This window comes from Salvelinus fontinalis, chromosome 29, assembly GCF_029448725.1.
Source record: "Salvelinus fontinalis isolate EN_2023a chromosome 29, ASM2944872v1, whole genome shotgun sequence".
NCBI classification, from domain to species: Eukaryota; Metazoa; Chordata; class Actinopteri; order Salmoniformes; family Salmonidae; genus Salvelinus; species Salvelinus fontinalis.
Genome location: NC_074693.1, coordinates 25,138,252 through 25,163,251, shown reverse-complemented (window position 1 = coordinate 25,163,251; position 25,000 = coordinate 25,138,252). Strand labels below are relative to the sequence as shown.

At 43.6% G+C, this 25,000-nt stretch overlaps 1 protein-coding gene across 7 annotated transcripts in view; it reads left to right on the top strand.

The window, feature by feature from the left end:
- Positions 1-25,000, top strand: part of LOC129827688 (fibroblast growth factor 13-like) — a 190,856-nt gene that overhangs the window by 141,622 nt on the left and 24,234 nt on the right. For 5 of the 7 annotated variants that reach the window (XM_055888749.1, XM_055888748.1, XM_055888750.1 and 2 more), the window contains 2 exons: positions 12,955-13,065; positions 22,444-22,547. In XM_055888749.1, coding sequence (XP_055744724.1) covers positions 12,955-13,065; positions 22,444-22,547 — 215 coding nt within the window. Of the gene's footprint in view, positions 1-6,431; positions 6,524-8,607; positions 9,604-12,954; positions 13,066-22,443; positions 22,548-25,000 lie in introns of those variants that run through there. The other 2 variants (XM_055888753.1, XM_055888751.1) reach the window with 2 other exon arrangements.

The window sequence follows — 25,000 nt, the reverse complement described above, 5'->3', positions numbered from 1 at the left end:
AATTACTCTGCCAGACTCGGATCTCCAAGTCTGTTAGGCAAAAGGTGAGGGGGCATATGGTAATAGCCAGGTATTATGTCTAGTCTGCTACTCTGCTTATTTCCTGTGTGTTTTAAGTGAGATGTAAGGCCTAGCTGCTACAGCACAGTGGTTTAATGAGGAAGGAGACTGGTATACAGTTTAGACAGTACTGAATTGATGTTGGATGTTGGATGGACTTCACAGCCCTTTGTTCCCATGTTTGCTATTTTTATGTTTGGTTATCTTTATTTCTAAAGTACCACTGTGGACAAATACAAACAAGTTCATATATTTAGACAAGGAGCTGCTCCTTTTGGTGGTAGTTATGTAGTTTCCATGGTGGACCTCAGAGCTGCTTTTCTACTTTGTCATTAGTCCCCACGGTGGAGCTCAGAGCGGCTTTTCTACTTTGTCATTAGTCCCCACGGTGGAGCTCAGAGCTCCTTTTCTACTTTGTCATTAGTCCCCACGGTGGAGCTCAGAGCGGCTTTTCTACTTTGTCATTAGTCCCCACGGTGGAGCTCAGAGCGGCTTTTCTACTTTGTCATTAGTCCCCACGGTGGAGCTCAGAGCTGCTCTTCTACTCTGTCATTAGTCCCCACGGTGGAGCTCAGAGCGGCTTTTCTGCTTTGTCATTAGTCCCCACGGTAGAGCTAAGAGCTGCTCTTCTGCTTTGTCATTAGTTCCCACGGTGGAGCTCAGAGCTGCTCTTCTGCTTTGTCATTAGTCCCCACGGTAGAGCTAAGAGCTGCTCTTCTGCTTTGTAAATTAGTCCCCAAGGTGGAGCTTGGAGCTGCTCCCCAACATCATAGTCAATACCCTGGGGGTACCAGTCCCAGTCACGATAGTCCATGTCTTTATATGCTGCTGCAGTCAGTCCTCCAGGCCCTAGGGGGCAGCAGAGAGCTCTGAGGCTGTCAGCCCAACCCCGTGGCCCAGCCTTTCAGCCACAACTAGGATCCAGCTCTTCTCCTCACAGAGCCTTGAGGAAGAGTCTTGTCTCTTGTAATACCCCTTCCCCCATCCCCATAACAATCACACATGCTCAGGTGGACAGTCTCCATAGCAACGCTGGTTGTCATCATGGCAGTGGTGGCCTAGTCTACTGTGCTGCAACATGGATGATGTAGCTGTTGTTTACCAGCAGAACCAACTAACTGTAAGCACTCAGAGGCCTGCAGCAATGCAGCGTAGAACTTCCTCATTTCTTACTATATAACATTATTAATTAGAGATTATGCCATATTGTTCTTCATCCATGGTAGGTCCTTTCTTTGAGCCAGAACTATACCAAGGAAGCTCTTGCACTGAGCTCAGTGTTTTGAAATGCAATGATTTAGATAACGTTCCAAAATAGACTTTTAAGGAATTTCAATGTACTCTCAGGATGCTACCAATCATATTTTTTATGCTTTGCCCTCTATCAGGTGTAAGCCTCTCACTACAATCAATGCCTGTCCCCCAAGTTCTGCCTCCTCTCAATCCCAAATTAGAAATTCATTAACAATGATTTAACTTGATAGACTGGTGCGATTAATAGAAGGAGACAGACAAAAAAATTTGGCTATATCTACAGAGGTCATTATGGCTGCGTTTACACAGGCAGCCCAATTCTGATATTTTTTTCATTAATCGGGCATTTTGACCAATCACATCAGATCTTTTTACATCAGATCTTTTTCAGAGCTGATCTGGTTAAAAGACCAATTAGTGAAAAAAAGATCAGAATTTGGCTGCCTGTGTAAACGCAGCCCAAGGTTCACAATCTTCGGAGCACATCCCATATCTTGTGGCACTCCGTAACACAGTACCCCTAGCGGGTAGAATATGTAACAGCACCCACTCTCTGAGGAATCAATGATATCATTGTTTACTGGCAGAGTGACGGAGGCAGGCTGTGTGGTGCTGTCTGAAATATCCGTGTTCACAGCTTGAGCAGCACACCGCGCCGGGATCGTCGCGCTCCATCTGTGTGCCTTTGTATGGCAGCAGGCGGCACAATAGTACCCTGGCCTACGCAGTCACTGTCAACCTGGCACTCACTTCACACCCATCCCGTATACAAAACATACACAACACCAATGGTTCGGCACTCCAATACATCTAGCTTCAGCATTCCTGTCTCTCTCCATTGATCTATATTGCTGATTGTGCTCACAGCTTGGCGTTGTACTGGTTTGCCTTTTATGGCACTGATAGTATTGACGCAATGCTGACTGTGTATGTTGCTCTAATAGCTACTGTAATCGACTGTGTGTTGTACTGGACTTTAGGTTGTCCATGGAGGCTCTCCTCCCCCTCTTGTGAGGCTGTGGCTGGGAGTGCAGTTAGAAGAACAGCGATGGTAACCGTAATGAATGGAACCCTGGCAGGCTGGAACACTGCAGGTCACACAGACTTGGTTTGCAAACACATACAGGCAAACACACGCATGAACACATGCACACACACACACACACGCACGCACGCACGCACGCACGCCTCAGCCCTGAGAAGCAGGGCGACCATCTCTCTTTCTCGCCACTCGCATCCCAAGTTGAAAACCTATGCCATGAGCATGTTATTACCGGAGAGCAAGGTATCTGTAGTCCATCTCATCACAGCAGCAGTCAGCTTACCAGTTGAGTTAGACACATGCGTAAGCCACACTCAGACAAAGACAGGTATGATTGAAGGTACACATAGATAGACACTTTCCCAGCATCTCTTGTGATGTTCTATTTGTACTGCTGTTGTGTACTGCAGCCCTCCTCTCCTCAGTTGCCATATAGTCACTGATACAGCTAGCCTGTCCCTTTGACTGATGGTCTCAGCTTATCCAGAGTGGATCGGAGACACAGACTGTTGTAGTAGAACATGGGGGTCTGCCTCTTGTCCTTGTTGGGGGCCACTTATCCTATGTCAGGATTATTGATGGGCAGTGCATGGGACAGATGGCATGGTTTTATAGATATTGATGCATACAGCACATACATACCTACCTACATACATACAGATGTAGGATCTTAATTTGATCTCAATGCTGCAGGAGAACTTTCCTGCAATGCAGAACGTTTCAAACTTGTAGTGTATTTCAGATGTATTAATAAAGCTTCTAAAGTTTGTAGTTTTCACTTTGAAATGTCAGACATACATATAGTTCATTCAGGAAGTATTCACACCCCTTGACTATCCACATTTTGATGTATTACAGCCTGAATTTAAAATGGATTACATTTCAATTTTGTGTCACTGGCCTACAAACAATACCCCATAATATCAAAGTGGAATTATGTTTTAGACATTTTTACAAATTAAGAGAAAATGTAACGCTTAAATGTCTTGAGTCAATAAGTATTCATACCCTTTCTTATGGCAAGCCTTAAATAAGTTCAGGAGTAAATATTTGCTGAACAAGTCACATAATAAGTTGCATGCACTCACTCTGTGTGCAATAATAGTGTTTAACATGATTTTTGAATGAGTACCTCATCTCTGTACCCCACACATACAATTATCTGTAAGGTCCCTCAGTCAAGCAGTGAACTTCAAACACAGATTCAACCACAAAGACCAGAGAGGTTTTACAATGCCTCACCAAGAAGGACATTGGGAGATGGGTAGATGGGTAAAAATAAAAAATCAGACATTGAATATCTTTTAGAGCCTGATGGTTATTAATTACACTTTAGATGGTGTATCAATACACCCAGTCACTACAAAGATACAGGCGAGCTTCCTAACTCAGTTGCCTGAGAGGAAAGAAACCACTCAGGGATTTCACCATGAGGGCAATGTAGACTTTAAAACAGTTACAGAGTTTAATGGCTGTGATAGGAGAAAACTGAGGATGGCTCAACAACATTGTAGTTACTCCACAATACTAACCTAAATAATGTAGAGATAAGAAGGACATCTGTACACAATACAAATATTCCAAAACATGCATCCTGTTTGCAAAAAATAACTAAAGTAAAACTGAAAAAATGTGTCAATGAAGTGAACTTTAAGTACTGAATACGAAGCGTTTTGTTTGGGGCAAATCCAAATCAACACATCACTGAGTACCACTCTATATTTTCAAGCATGGTGGTGGCTGCATCATGTTATTGGTGTACTTGTCATCAGCAAGGACTAGGGAGTTGTTTAGGATAAAAAAAGGGAAAGGGAGACAAATTCACCTTTCAGCAGGACAATAACCTAAAACACAAGGCCAAATATACACTGGAGTGGCCTACCAAGACAACATTGAATGTTCCTCAGTGGCCTAGTTTCAGTTTTGACTTAAATTTGCTGGAAAATATACAGCAAGAATTAAAAATGGCTGTCTAGCAATTGTCAACAACCAACTTGACAGAGCTTGAAAAATATTGAAAAGAATGAAGTGCAAATATTGCACAATCCAGGTGTGCAAAGCTCTTAGAAAGTTACTCAGAAAGACTCACAGCTTTAATCCCAGCCAAAGGTGATTCCAACAAGTATTGACTCAGGGGTGTGAATAATTATGTAAATTAGATATTTCTGAATTTCATTTTCAATACATTTGCAAAAAGTTCAAAAAAACTGTTTTCAATTTGTCAATAGGGGGTATATTGTGTGTAGATGGTAATATTATTTTGTATTTAATCCATTTTGAATTCAGGCTGTAACAACAAAATGTGTAATAAGTCAAGGGGTATGAATACTTTCTGAAGGCCCTGTACATACATACATACATATTTATGAGGTGAATTAAGTGTCAGTATATGTCCCATCATACTATACCATAGAGAGGGTCCTGATCACTCCGCCTATTTAAGGAAAGTAGTCCCTTGAGTCCATCATCAGCTTGATGCATTCTGGCTCACGACAGTAGAGGAGAAAACTAATGCATCCACTTCCGTTGTGGATCAATATTGTGAGATATTGACCCTTTTATGTACAAATATCCCTATCTAATGTTTCTGACCTTCAAAACAACCTATAGAATACATGTAGAATTGCTAAGGGCAAATAGTGATCCCCTTCAGCAAATTCATATGGTTAACTTTTAGTAAATGTGTATGCCCACTAATGTTTCTTCTCTCATGATCTGTAGTTACTGGTGTATATCAAGGTAAAATTCTGTCGTTCTGCCCCTGAGCAAGGCAGTTAATCGAATGTTCCCCGGGCGCCGAAGCCGTGCCGAAGCCGTGGAAGTCGACTAAGGCAGCCCCCCGCACCTCTCTGATTCAGAGGGGTTGAGATAAATGTGGAAGGCACATTTCAGTTGAAGGCATGCAGTTGTACAATTGACTAGGTATACCCCTTTCCCTTTCCTTTGCATTACTTTGAGGGGTCATAATTTTCAAGGCCTCAACAAAGTCCATTTTTTGAAGTGCAGTCTGTTGGCATCCGCAATGGCTAGTCCTCTAGCAATCGAAGTCTAGTCACTTGCGCCATCTAGTGTGGAATGCTGGCTAGGATCTGCCTCTAAGGAGTACAGTACAATACATTATACAATATCACCACATTCACCACACTTCAGGCCTTCATATATAGACCATTACAATGACTGATGCTTGTCTTGGAGAGTCATTTTCTTCTATACTCAATGTACTCTATTCAATCTGTTACGCTTTAGCGTTACAGATTCCGCGATAGAAATGTAAAGGTAATTTCCGATTGAGCCGACACCGTTTACCGCTAAAGCGGGAGCAATGCCTTTAATATTCAATCACGCTGTAAATCTGACTTTACGCGATGCGGATTGAATAGAGCCCTAAGTAAAGTTCAGTAAACTATATTTAATCTTTTATATCTGATTAGATATGGAAGATGGTTGTTTGATATAAGAACGCTTGAATCATGTCTATAAGTTGTCATGATTAAATGATATTCAATGTTTGATTTCTCTTTGGCTTTGACAGTTTATGTGATAAAGCCATGTACAATGTGGAAGGCCACTGTACCAGTTTTTATTTTATTTTATCCTGCTTATGTGTCCAGAAAAACAAAGCTCTCATGTAAAAACCATCTGCTAATGCCTTTTGTCATCTCCCGTTGATGTACGTCAATGCATTTCAGTCGAAAGTGGACAGGGCCTGCCTAACCGGTTTACCCGGCACATTAAAGGATCGTTTTCCATCCATTTTTTTTTTGTAATATGAGAGGAAACTATTCTCTGCCCTCGGCAGGAAGTATCTCAGCGAGCATTTTCGATCACTTTTCTTAATTTCTGACACAGAGAGCACAGCAGTTTAGTGACTACACTCCGGATCAACAAGACCTCCAAATGCATCTTTAATGAGCATTTTAGAAAGTCATAATGGCATCTCACTAATGCTCGTCAGTTAATGATCTTCTGCATGTATTGGTGGCCCCGCCTCTACACTTTTAACGTCTACGCCTATGACAGTTCTTTGAATAATATAGTTTAAACTTTTGTAGCATCTTCTTGCTTTCATTCCAAGATCCGACGACAGTTTGCTCATTTAGAGGACACTTTCCTTGGCTTCAGTTATGCATCGAAGCAAGACTTTTCCCTTGAGAAAATCTGCGTCAGGTAGGCGGCTATTCTCCTTTCCAAGTGTTTCTTCACATTTACTTTCAGTTTGTTTGGCTTCTAGAGATCTAGCCTACTTTCTGATTCACATTGGATATTCTTATATTCCAATTGACTTTGTGTTTTGCTGCATGGTCTGTGGCGGAAGATGGTTGTTTTTGACTGTTGAGCACCGTGGAGAGGCGGAGGCGCACGCCCTCTTGCCGGAGCTATCCATGGTGCTGAAGTAGAGATGACCTCAGCGATAGAAGTGCGGTAGATGTCTACCAAATAGAGCTAGTCGGAAGTTTACCGTTTATTATACGTAGGCTATGTATACAACTTGATGAAGTTGATGGATAGAATTCGACATTTTACATATTGGTGCATATCAATTGTAACAAACATATCGGTAATATGTTAAACGGTATGTATGTTCAAAGATGATATATCTACAACAGACCACTCGGGTTGATATTATTGGATGATCAAGTTTGAAAAAGTATAACCTACCTAACTTTCTAGTAAAATATGTAGGCTGTTGTTATACTCTGGAGTCTTGAGTCTTTTCAGAAACCTGCTTTTAATATTGTCTATTCACTATGACTGTTGTAGATGGATTAATGATTGGGAAATAGTTTATTTCTATGTATGAACAAATAATTTTAAAAAATGCAGGTCTTTGGCTTCTGTGTGTGGCAGTATATGCAATAGCCTGCTAAGGTACAGCACTATTGATCTATGGATCATGTAAAGTTTGTGTACGGCAGCTTCAAATCTGGACTGTAGGTGGCACCCTTGTGGAGGCTTTGATTCGGATACGATGCACAGAGAGGAAACAGAGATGGGTTTAGGGAGGAATAGGAAGTATAGCTACTGCTGCTTCTTCAGGGAGTTATTGAAAGTAGCCTTGTCGGTGAGGGGGGTGCTGTCTCCTTACGTATGTTTGATCTAGCAGTTGATGCAATAGCAGGATATGACTCCTGTCTTGTTGTGAGGGAGTTTGTTCGATGACTGACCGTTTCACTGAGTTGCGTGCCATCGATTTTTTTTACTCCCACGTGTAAAATGTAGTTAGATTGAATCAGGGGCGTGCGCTGTTATGTGTTGCTCTCATGTACTACCAGCTCGCAGTCTCACGTCAGAAGTAGACGTTCCTCCATGTTTCTCAAACGTTACATTTCGTAGTTGTTCCAAACGAATGTGTATCATCATTATCATCAACATCCTCATATTGTTTTGTTGTAAATAACTGATAAAAATATGTGTAGGTGCCCCTCAGTCTAGGACTAGGTTGAACATAACAATAACTATAAAGTATATTTTTTGACCTAGCCGTCAGTGCAAGGCAAAGGCCAGAATACCATGGCAACACGCTGGTCAAAAATGTGGACACGAGCTTCCTGTTGTCGCCACATGCCCATCTCCTCACCCTTCTCTAGAGACAGACAGGATGTGAAATATTGATGATGGCTCAGTTTGAACCCGAGACTCATTTACTACATCGCCCTGTCGTGTTTTATGCCAGTGGCTGCTTTCAGAGTTTTTCTTCACATGAGTGTATAGGTGGCAGAGGTAGCCCAATCCATCTTCGACTGTGTCAGGGCTTTTCCCACATTCTGAGTCATTGGTCACTGTAACTCTCACTTGAGCACCACGGTCACGTTTGTTTGGGTGTCTGCAGTGAAGCAGGTGGGGGTGGGCAGAATCTCAAGGCAGCGTCGTTGTCCAAGGTACTGCAGTGGAGTTTGGGGATGCAGGTCGCCTTGCTTATCTCACACAATCATAATTAAAAGTGCTAAAATGATTGCAGGGACCATGGCTAATTGTGTACTGACAATGCATGATAAGGAAAACGTGTTGTCTATTAATTAGTGTGGGCTACGGGATCTACTGCGAGTGATACGCTTTATGAGCAATTTCATCCCCAACTTTTTTGGATAAATCTTTCGTATGCATAATGGTTATGCCTAAAATACATACTCATTGAATCGGTATTGAATAATTGAAGGGACAGAGAGAGAGGGTACCAGAATATTCTCCTGCTCCCCTCCACCCCCCTCCACCCCTCCCGGTTCCCCCCGCGCTAGTTCTGCGCCTAGTAGGATGCTCCCTCGGAGCGCAGCAGTATAGCTTAGACTGTGCAATATGCACTGGGGTCTGATACTGTGTTTGAAGCGGTTTATTTCATATGTCGCCTTGTTTGAACAAGAGAGAAAAAACTAATTTAATCTCTATAATAATTAGTCTCTCTATCCTCACCCGTCGCTCTATCTACCAAACCGGTTTAGTCCGTGCACTGTACTAGCAGCGCTTTGCCCGTGACGAGGGACATTAACGACCTAAAAGACAAGAGGAAAACATCAGCATTGGAAACGTTTTCTCTGCGTTCTCTAACAGGTGTTTTTCTGGCTGCGCATTAGCGCCGTCCACAACCACCTGCGTCTGCGCCACTCTTCATGTGCATGATCCCTGCTTTTGTGGGATGGTGCAAAACGGCTTTTAGGGAAATAGCTGCGCGTTAGTTATGATGCTGAAGAAATGCCACTATTTGTGCTGTACGAGAGTGGAACATGTGTCTCGTCATTTTTTGTTGAGGACTGTTTTTTCCTTCCGGAGATAAGATGCACCGTTACCGAGCTACGCCCAACAAAACCAACAGAAAAATTATCAACTTACAGAACATTTAATAGGCATCATTTTGAAGAAGAGTGGAGGTACTTTTTTATGCACTGACTGCATTTTGAATTTAATATATTTATTTCACAATTAACGAGCAATGACTGCCCTTTGCATTTGAGGAATCTTTGGATGACCACTGCTGAAAGATTTTCAATCAAAAATTGAAAGGGTTAGTAGAGGAGAACATTTTTCATAGTCTGGAAGTTTTCTCCGGAAAACCGTCAAACTGGCCATGGCTGCAGCGTTAGCCAGCTCCCTTATTCGGCAGAAAAGGCAGGCGAGGGAGCGGGAGAAATCGAATGCCTGCCGCTGCGTTAGCAGTCCGAACAAGACGAAGCCATGCGAGAAACCGAGCCGGCTGTCTATGTTCTCTCGGGTCAAACTCTTTGGCTCCAAGAAGAGGAGACGGAGGCGACCAGGTCTGTTTTGGGTATCACTAATTCCGTTAGACCATCACAATTCAAAACGTTTGATTTCTGTTGCCATTTCTTCTGTTTCATCATCACTTTCCCCAACTCTGCTCTGTGCACCAAATATCAGGGGCACTGGACAACCAAAGTGGCTATATAGGTATAGGAACAACATCAACATTTATAAATGATTCGATTTCATACATATATATTTTTAAATATCCATAGAATGTTAATCAAAATCTATAAATACAGATTTAGATCAAAGGAAAGCCAGTGAGATGGTCTCCCTATGGATGAGTATTTTAGTTCATGCACAAAAGGGTGACCTATGACATTGCAGACTGTTAATAACTACCTAAGTGATGTATTATATTGGTGCTTCGTCCCTCAATGTCTGCTCATGTAATCCCATGTGGACCATTACAATAGAGCCAGCTAAACAGGATTAGAACATAACACAAGCCCACTGTGGTCTTTAAATAGCATTCCCATGCTTATGTCTGTTGTCTGAATCCACAATGAGCAAGCTTCAAAAATACTATATGCAGATATATTGCTTTGGTGTACAATCATGGGACACAGGATGTACAGCAGGCATCCAAGCATTTTAATAGTTTTGTGTAATTTCACCAAGTGTAGAAAATGATGAAGGATATTTATACTTTTCTGAAGAATATGTCAAACACACTTTGTGAAGTTTAACACATCCTGTACACGTATTAAACTTTATATTTGGGGATTTCAAAACCAACCAGCAAAAACTTGCAGGGACGTTTCCTGTACAGACAGTGCAGGTTAGTCCACGGTCTGTATTTCAGGGCAGTGCTCTAACAAAAAACTGATAAGGCATCCCAAGAGACCTCTCAGTCCCTGAATGGCCCATGCAGTATATTCTGCCAAGGTGCGATTCATGTAGTTAGTGAAGGCTTAGCCTCCACTCTAGCTTACAGCGCCCAGACAGAACCTCATCCACAACCAGAACCAGACATCCACAACCAGAGTATACAGTGAAACAGACCATTAGCTGTGCTACATACCAGCACTACCTTACGGCTGGTTCTCTGTGATGTTTACAAAGCTACATGAGCCGTGGACCTCGGTTAATGAGCACCGCTGCGGTTTGCTGAGCGTGACTCAGCCCTGTGCTTTCAGACCTAAATGAGCTCCAGTTAATTCCTCTCCCATCAAGTTCACAGGCTGTTTCAGTCTGTTTTGTAAGTGCATTATGCAGGTGGGGGTGGAATGGAGGAGATTGGGGGTGTGTTGCTCGGGGGCCTGGGGCTAAGCTACCCTGCAGTGTTCCTTCAGAACTGGACCCACACCATGATACCAGCCAGTACTCTCTTTCGTCCCACCTCATCCCCCTCTTCCACCTCCCTGAGGCAGGACTGTGGAGTTGGAAGGGGACGGGGATAGGGAGTGTGTGGTTTACGTAACACATATGTGGAGCCTCGGCAGAAGCAAGATACTTTTCTGCTGCGGCTATGCGAGTGTGTTTGTGTATGGATGTGTTTGGGTGTGTCAGTGAGTGTGTGAGTAGAGATCCCTGAGTCTCCTGGTAGAAAAAGCCGCCCACTGATTTCACCTTATGACGCCATTCTCTGTCTCCGATACATTGTTTCCTTGTAATGTAACACCTTGTGAATGTGTGTTTTTAAGGTAGCATGGGAATTTACAAATCAAGAAGTCTTCCATGAAATGTTATCCTCTAATCCACATATTTTCATTCAATGCACTTTAAGCAACGTTGAAGAAATGCTCTTTGTGGCTTGTTACGGGAACCTAGATGGCTACCCAGCATCACGCTCAGTTTACTTATGAATAGTGGACTGACATTTTGGCGAAAATCTCTGCCTTTGAAAAGACGTCGGCCTCCTGATGTATCAGTCTTAAAAGGTTCATAGAGTAGGGAGCCAGTGGTGCAAAAAATAGCCAAAGCATGAGTACTGGCCAGGCGGTAACCTTTGTGAGGGTAGTAATGGCAGTATTGAAAGGTAAAGCAGATGAAAGAGAGGATGAAAGGTGAGGTAAACTATGGTAAAGGACAGTCCTCTAGAGAAGGGAACACGGGGAAAGGACAGCTCTTAGTGGAACATGACACACCAAAATGTCAAGCTTGTGTCATCATAGACACTTCCAGGTTAAATTTTTTATATAAGATATAGGCAACCGCCGTCCCAACTAAAATCTCTTCAGATGGAGTTTGAACTACTGCCTTTGTTAATCCATTGGCTAGCAGAATTTGCACTTTGTAAGAGTGCACTCTAATTTAGTTGTCCCAGAACATTTCTTTGGATGGCATAGATGGACGGATTCTTTTTTCCCACAATACATGGCCATCCATTACACCATAGAAGGAAGTTGTATACCCCATATTTAAAGCACCGCATTTTCACTCTGGAACAAACAAACATGATATGGACAGTTGGCATTAAAAAAAATCAAACAGTGCTTATCCTGAATAAATATTGACTCTTACTGTCAAGCACCTGCTCTCCATGTAATCCTCTCAGGTGCAGCCACAGGCCCCTTTGGAATAAACCCAGACTTCCTTTCTAGTCTCCCTAGTCCTTCCCTGTTCCTGTGTGTGGTAGAGATAGGAACTGTTTGCTCATACGCCGGTATCCATGGCTTGATCTTCTAGACGTCAGCAGAGATGTGTTTTAACTGGTCCCTTGAGCCTTTGGAGAGCTGAGAATGTGGCTACACTGGGCCTATTGGGAGCAGGACTGGGGAGACTGGTTAGTTACTTAAGCAATAAGGCCCGAGGGGGTGTGGTATATGGCCAATATACCACGGCTAAGTGCTATTCTTACGCACGACGCAACGCAGAGTGCCTGGGTACAGCCCTTAGCCGTGGTATATTGGCCATATTCCACAAACCCATGAGGTGCCTTATTGCTATTATAAACTGGTTATCAACATAATAAGAGCAGTAAAGATAAATGTTTTGTCATACCCGTGCTATATGGTCTGACATACCACAGCTGTCATCCAATCAGCAGTTTATAATGTAGTTTATAACCTAGCGTGCCAGGTTTATAGGATTATAGGTTAGGATATCTTGTTATAAGATACATGGCTGGTGGATGGGTGAACAAGGTTCCTGTGTGGGCACAACTCTAGTATCATCACACCCTACCCCAGTCCGTTTTGGAGAGGGTGCACAAAACTGAACTGAATTCAGCATCTTGATTATACAACAACATCAGCATCTTGATTATACAACAACATCAGCATCTTGATGCAACTTCATCTTTCTCCAGGAATGAGACAAGCCTTGATGCAGGATCAGAGCCTGTCTCCAATCTCACACTCCCCCTCTTCTCCCTCCTCCCTCTCTCCCCCTCTCCTCAGAACCCCAGTTGAAGGGGATTGTGACGAAGCTGTACAGTCGACAGGGCTTCCACCTGCAGCTGCAAGCAGATGGCACCATCGACGGGACAAAGGAGGAGGACAATGGCTACAGTAAGTCTCCTTTGCTCGGCTGGCACCAGGGACATATTCATTAGGGCAGTGGTTCCCAAACTGGGCTACAAACAATAATTATAATAAATCAAATAGAATGGTTTTATATGAATAATTCTAGCAACAACAGATTAAACGATTTTTTGCCAAGGGGTCGGTGGAACAAGTTAAGAAGGTGCAATACAATACAATATTATTAATCTACAATATAGGCTACCCTTAGATGCACAGCAGGGTCAGGGAGGCACACAGGGATCCACAGTACTTCATCAATGATCCATTTTTTAGCTCAATACTTCTTGTATCCCCGTCCAAAATTAGTTTGAACATAAATGAACTATAATCTAAGCTTTCAAACTGAAAAACGGTCTCTCTGCCCCATTGGAAAATGTAGAATTACAGGAAATGATCTTGAAACCTGCAAATTTGTATCTCCAATACGAAGAGGAAGGGCTTTAAAATGTTATTTCCCAGGGTCTGAGACTTGGTAAGTCTTGCCATGTGCTGCAGAAGTCATAAACAAACTCCTTGTATGCTATTTTTATAGCACTCTAAAGTCATAATTGTGTACTGATTTTGAGGGGTCCCTGATGAATTTGCTATCACAAAAGGGGTCTCCGGCACCAAAACGTTTGGGGAACCCTGCATTTTGCAACGGAAGACGAAAACTAGCATTTTTTTTATTGGACAAGTTCAGGTAGTCCCTTCCTTTTTAGGACAGTTTTCTTCCGTGGGGTGTCTTATGAATAATACGTTGTCCATCAACCTAATCCACCTACTCCACGCTGATTCCAGACCATCATATTTCCCATGTAAATAAACCATCAGTTAAGCATCAACACAGGAAACAGTGTATTGGCACAGTAATGAACATCAAATGAACATTTCCTGGCTGATTCCATTTGAAAGAAGAAGCACAGCTTTGATCTGTACATTCTGCATACTGTTCTAAGTTGTGGCTGAATTTCTTTCTCGCTCGGATCACATTTCAGATCTCTCCACTGCTACACATTTACTGCGTATCTCATACAGATAGACTTACACTGACTGTACAAAACATTAAGAACACCTGCTCTTTCCATGTCACAGACTGACCAGGTGAAAGCTATGATCCCTTATTGATGTCACTTGTTAAAACCACTTCACTCAGTGTAGATGAAGGGCAGGAGACAGGTTAAAGAAGGATTTTTAAGAGATATGGATTGTGTATGTGTGCCGGGTGAATGGGCAAGACAAAATATGTATGTGCCTTTGAACGGGATATGCTAGTAGGTGCCACGCTCACCGGTTTGTGTCAAGAACTGCAACATAGCTGGGTTTTTCACGCTCAACAGTTTCCTGTGTGTATCAAGAATGGTCCTGGTCCACCACCCAAAGGACATCCAGCTAACTTGACACAACTGTAGAAAGCATTGGAGTCAACATGGGCCAGCATCCCTGTGGAACGCATTTGACACCTTGTAGAGTCCATGTCCTGATGAATTGAGACTGTTCTGAGGGCAAAAGGGGAGGGGGGGTTCCTAATGTTTTGTACACTTAGTGTATTTGGTTCAGTCTATTTGCATCCCTCATCAGAATTAAAATCCCATATTATCCCTTCCTCATATTTTCCAAAGCCTTTGAGATGTGTAAAACAAACAATAGAATAGAAAGTGGCTTACAGCAATGATATGGAGCATTATATTGTGTTTAGAGAGATCAGTGCAGGTGCTGATTGGCTTTTTTAATCTGTTACAGACCGTAGTAACACCAGGCTTTCAGTAATCCACACAGTATTGATAACTCAGTACCAGTACTCCCACTGCTCAGGGTGCTATGTTCTACAATGGGCTGATTAAAGTAGAGATAGGTAGCAAAACAAGAGCATACATCCACCAGGCACAAACACAATCCAACACATGTGGACAGATAGATATTAGATAGATGTACAGACTGATGGATGTTTGAGGGCCTCTGCACATGGAGAGTCCCAGGTTTTTCTGTGCAGGCTGTTAAGAGATGCAATCATCCTGATCACCGCACAGTAACTATTGACTGACAGCTGCTTCCTGTTTTGTAATTGCTGGCAATGGTGTTGGATGTCATATACTGTTGTGACATTATGATGCTCGTCAGTAAAAACATTGCATTAAGAGGTAATTGACTGATGTCGTTATAGGAACACAAGTCCTACCCTGTTCTGATAGGACCTATACTAGAGTTGCCTTGGCAGAGTGGTAGGTAGACTATTAACAGCCCCAGAGCGCTATTCCCTTCCAGCGTTGGCGCGACTCGGAAGTGCCCGCCCTGTGCCTCATGGTGCCGCGTGGTTCGTCGTCAGGGCACTAATGTAATACCTGCGGCTGCCTGGATCCACATCATCCCGAAACTAATCGAATGTGGCATTCTGTGAGAGTGTAAATTAGCCCCGACTATATTCAATTAGTCACTTAAGCCAGATGACACTTCTATCACACAAATGAACACCCGTTCTGTGCAGCCTGCGTGTCAGTCGGAGCAATAACAGACACGGTAATCGTCTGGTTTTATTATGTTGCCGTCGCGGGGAGGAGAGGGGGAGGGATGAGGGAGGAGGGAGATATGAATAACATAGAGGGGAGGGAGCCTACTTAGAGAAGAGAGAATGAACACAACACACACCAACCACTCCCCACTCCCATGTCTCCTAGAGCTGGTTAGATAGAGCTGTTACAGTTACAGTCCTATTGAGATACGTTATGTAACAATTGGCCTGCTTTTCCCAACCTAAACATTTCCACTTGGAAGAGAAAAATGATAGAGCTGGCTGAATAAGAACGGGAGAAAAGTGAAGCTGTTTGCACCGGTCCAAAAATAGGTTGTTAGGCGCTGGGTGCTCTTGTCTCCATGGTGACGGAAGCGCAGTCCTCTCTGAGCTATGGTGTCTTGTGATGGTGGGAGAGGAGCTAATCAAATGCAAGTGCACACACGCACACACACGCACACACACGCACACACACGCACACACACACACACACACACACACACACACACACACACACACACACACACACACACACACACACACACACACACACACACACACACACACACACACACACACACACACACACACACACACACACACACACACACACACACACACACACACACACACACACACAAGCATTCTAACATTGCTGAGGTAGCACTCATGAATATACAGCAGTGTTTGTTGATGTTTTTTTAAACTTTTGTTTACCAAATCCAGAGCAGCCCAACTTCTGCTTTAGCTGGGCAGGTCATTTTTAGGGCATGGAATTATTTGAGATATCTGGAGGATATTTGTAACTTTTGAAGCAGTATTTTAAAATCAGACAGACTTCATTAGACAGGCAACATTCTGAACCATTAGGCAAAATATCGTCCAGCGCATACCAATTAATTTCCAAGTTTCCAAAGAAGGAGCACCGATTCAAGACATTCTCAAAGGCGATTCACCCACCTCTTTCTTGCTGTCATAATGCTGCTTAAGTCCGGTTATACCCTTAAACTAAGATTCACACACATTGATCTAATTGGCTAATCAAGGCGTGGGCTTGCGAGGCGAAGGCTTTGTCGCCGGGTTCATTTGAATCTGTGTTAGTTTGTCCCTCCTCTCTCTGTATGTTGAACAGTAATATTTATGCTGATGATCTGAGCTCTGCTTTGTTCCTTCATAATCATCTCCTATATGAATGGTTCTCAGACTACAGTACAGAGGGTTTAAAGTGGAACAATACCATAATATGTAGTCATGTGTTGAACGTAGTTAGTCGCTTACCAGGACTGGGCATGTGTTTTACTGTTATGTTCGTGTTGAACCTCAGGTGTTCTGTGAGATACAAGTAATTGAGTTTTCCCCTCGGAAATCCCAGGCGGCCGATTGGCTGGTAATCCCCTTGAAATGAAGTTTACCGCAGCTGTGTCTGTGTGGGTCTCAGCACGTAGCGAACAGACAAAGAGGGGGAAAAAGAGAGACAGGGGAGAGAGAAAAATATTAAGCGGATAGGTCCATGCCGTCAGATGAGCCGCAGCAGAAATAGATGGAGAGAGAGAGAGTGAGAGAGAGAGAGAGAGAGAGAGATGGGAAGGGGTAGAGCGAGCATTATTAAGTGGAGAGATCCTGTCGTGCTGCAGGGGGATGAGCTGTAGCAGGAATGTGGTCGCCTATACCATGAAGGTAATGGAATCCTGTCTATTCCCATACTGATACTTTCAACAACAAAAACACTTTAGCTACATCAACAACAGCAAAAAACATACAAACATGACCCACAAAGTACTTCCACCTACATGAAAGCCAGTTACTCCACACATAGATCCTCTGAAAATAGCAGTACCATACACTACATGACCAAAAGTATGTGGACACCTGCTTGTTGAACACCTCATTCCAAAATCATGGGCATTAATATGGAGTTGAACCCCCTTTGCTGCTATAACAACCCCCACTCTTCTGGGAAGGCTTTCCACTAGATGTTGGAATATTTCTGCGGGGACTTACTTCTATTCAGCAGCAAGACCATGAGTGAGGTCGGGCACTGATGTTGGGCAATTAGGCCTGGCTCGCAGTCGGCTTTTCCAATTCATCCCAAAGGTGTCCGATGGGGTTGAGGTCAGGGCTCTGTGCAGGCCAGTCAAGTTCTTCCAAACCGATCTCGACAAACCATTTCTGTATGGACCTCACTTTGTGCATCGGGGCATGGTCATACTGAAACAGGAAAGGGCCTTCCCAACTGTTGTCAGAGTTGGAAAGACGAAATCATCTAGATTGTCATTGTATGCTGTAGCGTTAAGATTTCCCTTCACTAGAACTAAGGGGCTTAGTCCGAACCATGAAAAACAGCCCCAGACCATTATTCCTCCTCCACCAAACTTTACAGTTGGCACTATGGTAGCGTTCTGCTGGCATCCGCCAAACTCAGATTTGTCGGATACCGAGATGTACCTGGATATACAGCCCAAAACCACTCCCTTTTCCCGGGATAAATAACTGCGAGAAACCGGTAAATTAAAATAAATTATTTATATGAAATGGAACTGGAACAGAAATGGAACTGTTAAATTATATGGGATGTCTAAATGTGGCTTCTCTACGGCCTCTGCATGATGGATCATCAACCCTCGTGGTGGGGACAGACAGTTCACAATGCATGTAGACCTACAGTATCATCTCATCACGGTAACTTTGTTTCTTGTGACAGGTAGGCCTGCATTTGCTGCAGCATAGTCTATGCTACAGTAATATAAAGATTGAATGCGAGTCTAATTTACCCATCGCCATCTGACTTACGGGGTCACCTTATTTCTTAATTGTAAAGATATCTATACTTTGTTATTGCAGCTGCAGTGTTTTAAAACAGCCTGTCACTCGAATATCGTTGCTTTAAATCAGTGCACATGGGAGCACTCTCTCGCAGTCTTTCTCTCCCTCCATCAACTCCATTCAAATTGAATCCAAATCAAATCAAATCAAATGTATTTATATAGCCCTTCGTACATCAGCTGATATCTCAAAGTGCTGTACAGAAACCCAGCCTAAAACCCCTAACAGCAAGCAATGCAGGTGTAGAAGCTCCAAAACAGATAATCCTGTTCTAGATTTATAGATTGCCTTATATATAGATGTCCTACCTCTTTCAGGTAATAAATTCAATGCAGTATTAGCCTTATATTTAGCTAATTAAGGATGGGTTATGCATAATAAGCTTCTAACTTATAGCCTCTGTCTCTTATGTAGTACGCAAGCACCTGTGCTCCGCTGGCCTCTCTCCTTAAAAAACGCTCCTTAGCTCTTGGAGTCCCATGCAAGAAAAGTTTTAAAAAATAATTTTTATAATTTCTTATACCAATAGACTATTCGAAGAGGGACGCAAGCTCTTGTTTGCTAAATATTAAATACAGCAGGCCAATAAAACTCATGGGTAGTTTGAAAGAAGAGTGAATGTGCGATGGTGGTAGGCTAAATCAGTTATTTTTTCAAACCCATAACCATTCAATCTTCGAGAAGTAAAAGCCTTCTGCATCTAATTCTAGTCCCATATCATTCAAGGAAGTCATTCTATTAAGGAAGATATGGACAATGAAACTTATTTCGTTTAACTGTTGAAAGTGAGAAGGAATGAAGCAACAATAGAGAGAGAAGGAAGTAGGCTAATAACATTAGGGGGAAATATTATGAAAGGTATATATGCGTCAGTCGACTAATTATACAAATAAGCCCTATTATATTTCCAAAGTAAAATCAAATTCGCTAGCCTATACTTGTAACTTTGTAGGCCGCATGTGCTGCACCAGAGTCACATATTCTCTCCCTGCTTTATCATGGTTTGAACGATGTGCGTAATTCCAGTCCATGTAATGCAGCATAATACAATACAGTATTGTAAAACAGTTCACACAAAAGATTAGCCTGCTGGAGCTAGTTTCATTTATTTACCCAAGAGAGCATATAGCTAGCTATATCTATGGGCTTTTATTTTTCTGTAATGTGCAGTAGCCTATATCATGTATGTATTGGATAACAGCACAATCATTTGTTTGTTTTTTTAGCTTGGGCTCATTAAATGTCTTTAAGGCTCATAAAATGTATTTACCGTATGGCTCATCGGGCTCAGGTAGTATCATTTTCTTTATAATGCTTTTGAATGACACTTCCGTTTTTTACAGGAAATACAGGGTTACCTGGGAGAAAAGTGATTTATTCTCGGGATGGAACATTTATAAAATACCGGGAAAATATTCAACCCTAGTGTGGCTGAAATAGCCAAATACACTCATTTGAAGGGTTGTCCACATACTTTTGTATATATAGTGTAGCTAGCTGATCCCAGATCAGTTATCTCTATTTACAAGGCAGCAGATGTTGCTCAGGGTGGAGGCCTCCGGTGGGACTGGGACCAGTCCAGGTCTGCAGGGGAAGAGAGGATGGAGGAGAAGAGAGATGAAAGAGAGGAGAGGAAGGAGGAGACGAGATATGGAGGGAAGAGAGGAGGACAGGAGAACAGAGGGTGTATTTACGGCATCATTCTGCAGTACTACCTCTACAGTGGGTTGGAGTAACTTTTTACTTGATGAAATCCCTACTCCTTCTATTGTTCACCACGGAAGCCTGGGGAAACACAGAAGCTGTCTTAGTGTTAAGGTCAGGGGAGAGAGTCCATCACAGCTGGACTGCTTATATGGGCTTCCTCTCTGGAGGCAGGAAGTAGTTATTTAGAGAGGATCTGTGGTGAGCCCTGTGTGGTTGTTCCTAGCACCTAAGTCCTTGAACCTGTCAGTAAACTAAGAGTAAAAGGGAGAAGCAGAGGACCAGTGCTGATGACAAACACATATCAATGCTGATGTTGAAAAGAGAAAACTTTGTCTCTTCACCTTAAATATCCTCTCCCAGTGTTCTTATGTTGCTGGCATCCTATCTGCTCCATATAGACAGGTGCGTGCATGCGTGCGTGCATGCGTGTGTGTGTGTGTGTGCCTGTGCGAGTGTGTCTGTGCCTGCGAAGTGTGTGTGTCCTTATATTCCTGTGTGATTATGTAAATCCCCTCACACAGAGATGTGCCTGTCTTTATCCCATAGCCCAGAGTGACCCTGTCCTCTGTTACCAGAGGGCATGCATGTGGCAGCACTGTGGCAGCATGGCAGCACTGTGTGCAATTAGTGCCAGCCAGGACAGAAGAGGAGGGGGCAGGACACAGCAGCAAAGCCACTGTTTGGCTCTGATGTTGGCGTAACTCTAAGAATACAGTTACAATACATAACGGCAGTAGTTACAATAACAGCTTTACAGTTACAATACATAACGGCAGTAGATACAATAACAGCTTTACAGTTACAATACATAACGGCAGTAGCTACAATAACAGCTTTACAGTTACAACAGGACATAACGGCAGTAGCTACAATAACAGCTTACAGTTATAATACATAATGGCAGTAGTTACAATAACATCTTTACAGTTACAATAGGACATTATTGCAGTAGTTATAATAACAGCTTTACAGTTACAATAGGACATAACGGCACTAGTTACAATAACAGCTTACAGTTACAATAGGACATAATGGCAGTAGTTACAATAACAGCTTTAGAGTTACAATAGGACATAATGGTAGTAGCTACAATAACAGCTTTACAGTTACAATAGGACATAATGGTAGTAGTTACAATAACAGCTTTAGAGTTACAATAGGACATAATGGTAGTAGCTACAATAACAGCTTTACAGTTACAATAGGACATTATGGCAGTAGTTACAATAACAGCGTTACATTTACAATAGGACATAACGGCAGTAGTTACAATAACAGCTTAACTTTGAGAGAAAGAGCACAAATCACTGTCTCTGTTTGCCTTTTTTCAGCGAGCGTGAGCGATTAATATTTATTCATTTTTAGCATTATGTAACCTCTTTAAGGCTACATCATTTGCCTCTCTCGACCGCTGCTCATGCTATGAAAACCCCCTCTCTGTTCCGGAGTTCAAGAGCAAACCTCTGTGGTGGCGGGCAGCCTCTCTCTCTCTTAGCGTATGAATGCAGGGGAGATTGTGGCCAGGGGAGATTGTCAGCTTCCTGGCTAGCACAGTGACAGTAGGACAAAGGTGTGAGCGGGTTTGGCATATGAGGGTAGAGCCGGGTGGAAAGAGGTCTCTGTTCAGCCTGCTAAGCTAAGCAGTACTGTAGCTAACCGTGGAGGAGACTGGGGTAGAGTGAAAGGATGTGGTTGGCAGGAATAGTGCGGGCAGAAGTCTTAGCTTAATGTATCGTTCTCTGCATAGATTAGCTCTGCTCCTTGGGGCCTCCTGAGTGGCGCATCGGTCTAATGCACTGCACCGCAATGCTAGCTGCATTACTACAGATCCTGGTTCGATGCCGGGCTGTTTCACAATTGTGCTTCACACCCATGGGCGACGCACAACTGGCCCAGCATCGTCCTGGTTAAGGGAGGGTTTGGCCGTCTGGGATGTCCTCGTCCCATCGCGCTCTAGTGACTCCTGTGGCGGGCCGGGCACAGTGCACGCTGACACGATCGCCAGGTGTCGGGGTTTCCTCCGACAGAGTGGTGCAGCTGGGTCCCGGGTTAAGTGGGCATTGTGTCAAGAAGCAGTGAGGCTTGGCGGGGTTGTGTTTCGGAGGACGTACGGCTCTCGACCTTCACCTCTCCCGAGTCCGTACGGGAGTTGCTACCTGCTGGTGTTTAGTCACCCTAGATGCCCCCTCAAGCAGGAAAACCCAGACTGAGGCATGGCTTCACTAAATTCTATTCACTGGTGGATAAACAGTGTGCGTACTCTCTTCTTCACAAGATATTAGACATGTTTCTTCCCCTCCATTTGTTGACAGGATTGTGAGTAACTCTCTCTTTCTCCTCCCCAGCCATATTCAACCTCATTCCAGTGGGGCTTCGAGTGGTGGCCATCCAGGGAGTTCAGACCAAGCTCTACCTGGCCATGAACAGCGAGGGCTTCCTGTACACATCAGTAAGTCTCCCCAACCTCCTTCTCTGTGTGTGTGTGTGTGTGTGTTCTCAATGAGTCAGTGTGTGACACCGGTCTTGTTTGTCCTCTGTTGCTCAGTGGAGGTAGTGGGAGTCTCCTTGACTAATCTGTATGGTCAGTGGAGGTAGTGGGAGTCTCCTTGACTAATCTGTATGGTCAGTGGAAGAGCCCCTGTCTGAGAGAAAGTCACACACACACACACACACGCACACGCACACACAGAGATCACACACACAGAGAGCACACACACAGAGAGCACACACACAGAGAGCACACACACAGAGAGCACACACACAGAGAGCACACACACACACACGCACACACACACACAGAGAGCACACACACACACGCACACACACACACAGAGAGCACACACACAGAGAGCACACACACAGAGAGCACACACACAGAGAGCACAGCAGGGCTAACCTCTCCTGCTCTCCCTGGTAGAACACAGTGGCTCCATATAGCCAGCTTGCAGCAGATGTCTCACATCTTTCCTAACCTCACAATCATTAAGAGCTACCTACAAGAAATATTCCTTCCTTCCTCCCTGCTACTTTCTGGCACAGCCACATACCCATTTGTGGTGCAAAGTCAATGCTACATCATGATCACAGTGCGTGTGGAATACTGAGCTCTCACCATAATGACATGTTTCCTAACAGGTGTCCCCAGTTGTTTACCATCTGTGCCCAGCCTTGCCTCTCTCAACAGGTGGCTAGAGTGGGTGTATTAGCATGGGGCCTGGCTGGCAGCATGATTTATGGTGGCGGGGGTGATGAGTGTGTATGCCTGCTAATGTGTGCGCGAGAATGTGAGTGTGTGTGCGGATTATGTGTGTGCGATGGAGGAGAAGAGTGTGTTTGTTGTGTGTGTTTCTTTGTTTATGTGTGTGTGTTGGGGTGGTTCGGCCCTATGCCCTTGTCCCTGCCCCCACACCCCATGCCTGCGTCTGACCTTCTGGGCTGTACGGAGCTGAAATGCCGCTGCTCTGGCAGCAGTCCGCATTACTATGGTGACATGAACAGCTGGAAGAAACAGATGCAGTATGTGGGCTGCATGGAGCCATGAAACACTGTGTCCGGGGAGAGAGAGATAGAGAGAGATAGAGGGAGAGAGAGAGAGAGAGAGAGAGAGAGAGAGAGAGAGAGAGAGAGAGAGAGAGAGAGAGAGAGGAAAGAGAGAATAAAGAGAGAGAGAGAGAGAATAGAGAGAGAGAGAGAGAGAGAATAGAGAGAGAGAGAGAGAGAGAGAGAGAGAGAGAGAGAGAGAGAGAGGGAGAGAGAAGAAAGAGGGGGAGAGAGAATAAAGAGAGAGAGAGAGAGAGAGAGAATAAAGAGAGAGAGAGAGAGAGAATGAAGAGAGAGAGAGAGAGAGAATGAAGAGAGAGAATGAAGAGAGAGAGAATAAAGAGAGAGAGAATGAAGAGAGAGAATAAAGAGAGAGAGAATGAAGAGAGAGAATAAAGAGAGAGAGAATGAAGAGAGAGAATAAAGAGAGAGAGAATAAAGAGAGAGAGAATAAAGAGGGGGAGAGAGAAAGAAAAAAGCATTTGTTCCAGCAGCCCATAAAGATCCAGAGGCAGCAGCAATACCAGCCGACCAATTAAGAAGCCGTCTCTGCATTTCAACCATCTCCACCAGCCATAACGTCCACTCCCCCCCATACTCTTATATCATATCTGTAATAAGTATAATTCAAACACCCTTGTTATTTCTACTCTCTTCCATTCTATTTAGGTATAATACCTGCCAAACTGTTTCTTCGCTTTCTAGTTGACTATATCTACCTATCTAACCTAAATGTAAGCCTGCGGCTGGCTGGGAAACTAGATTAGGCATATCTGATATAATTCAGTGCCATTAAAAAGCTGAAGGATTTATAAACAGGAGGCCATTGAAATATACGGCTCTGGCAGCAAGGCTCCACATCTTTGATTAAATGTGCAAAGTTATGAATAATTCAGTTCCCATGCAGCCCAAAAAATATCCCTCCTCACAAAATGTCACCCTCACCATCGTAGCACAGGGTTGCGGACTGGCCGTGACTGGGGAGAATGACAAGGATTCCCATAAACCCTGAGAGGAGGGGAGCGTGCACGAGCAGTCACGAACACACGCAGACACACACACACACACACACACTGAGTGACAGATAGCCCACATGGTCACACCAGGAGGGATGTGTGATGTACAGTGCATTATGGGGCATTGTGTGTAGATTGATGACGAAAAAAACAATTTCATCCATTTTAGAATAAGGCTGTAACGTAACAAAATGTGAAAAAGTCAAGGTGTCTGAATACTTTCTGAATGCACTGTATGTATGATAATATTGTAGGCACCGACCATCCTGCATGATGGAGATGAAGACATGCTCTCATAACAGAAAGTCAAACACTTAAAGCCCCAAAAGAGCAATCATGGCCAAGT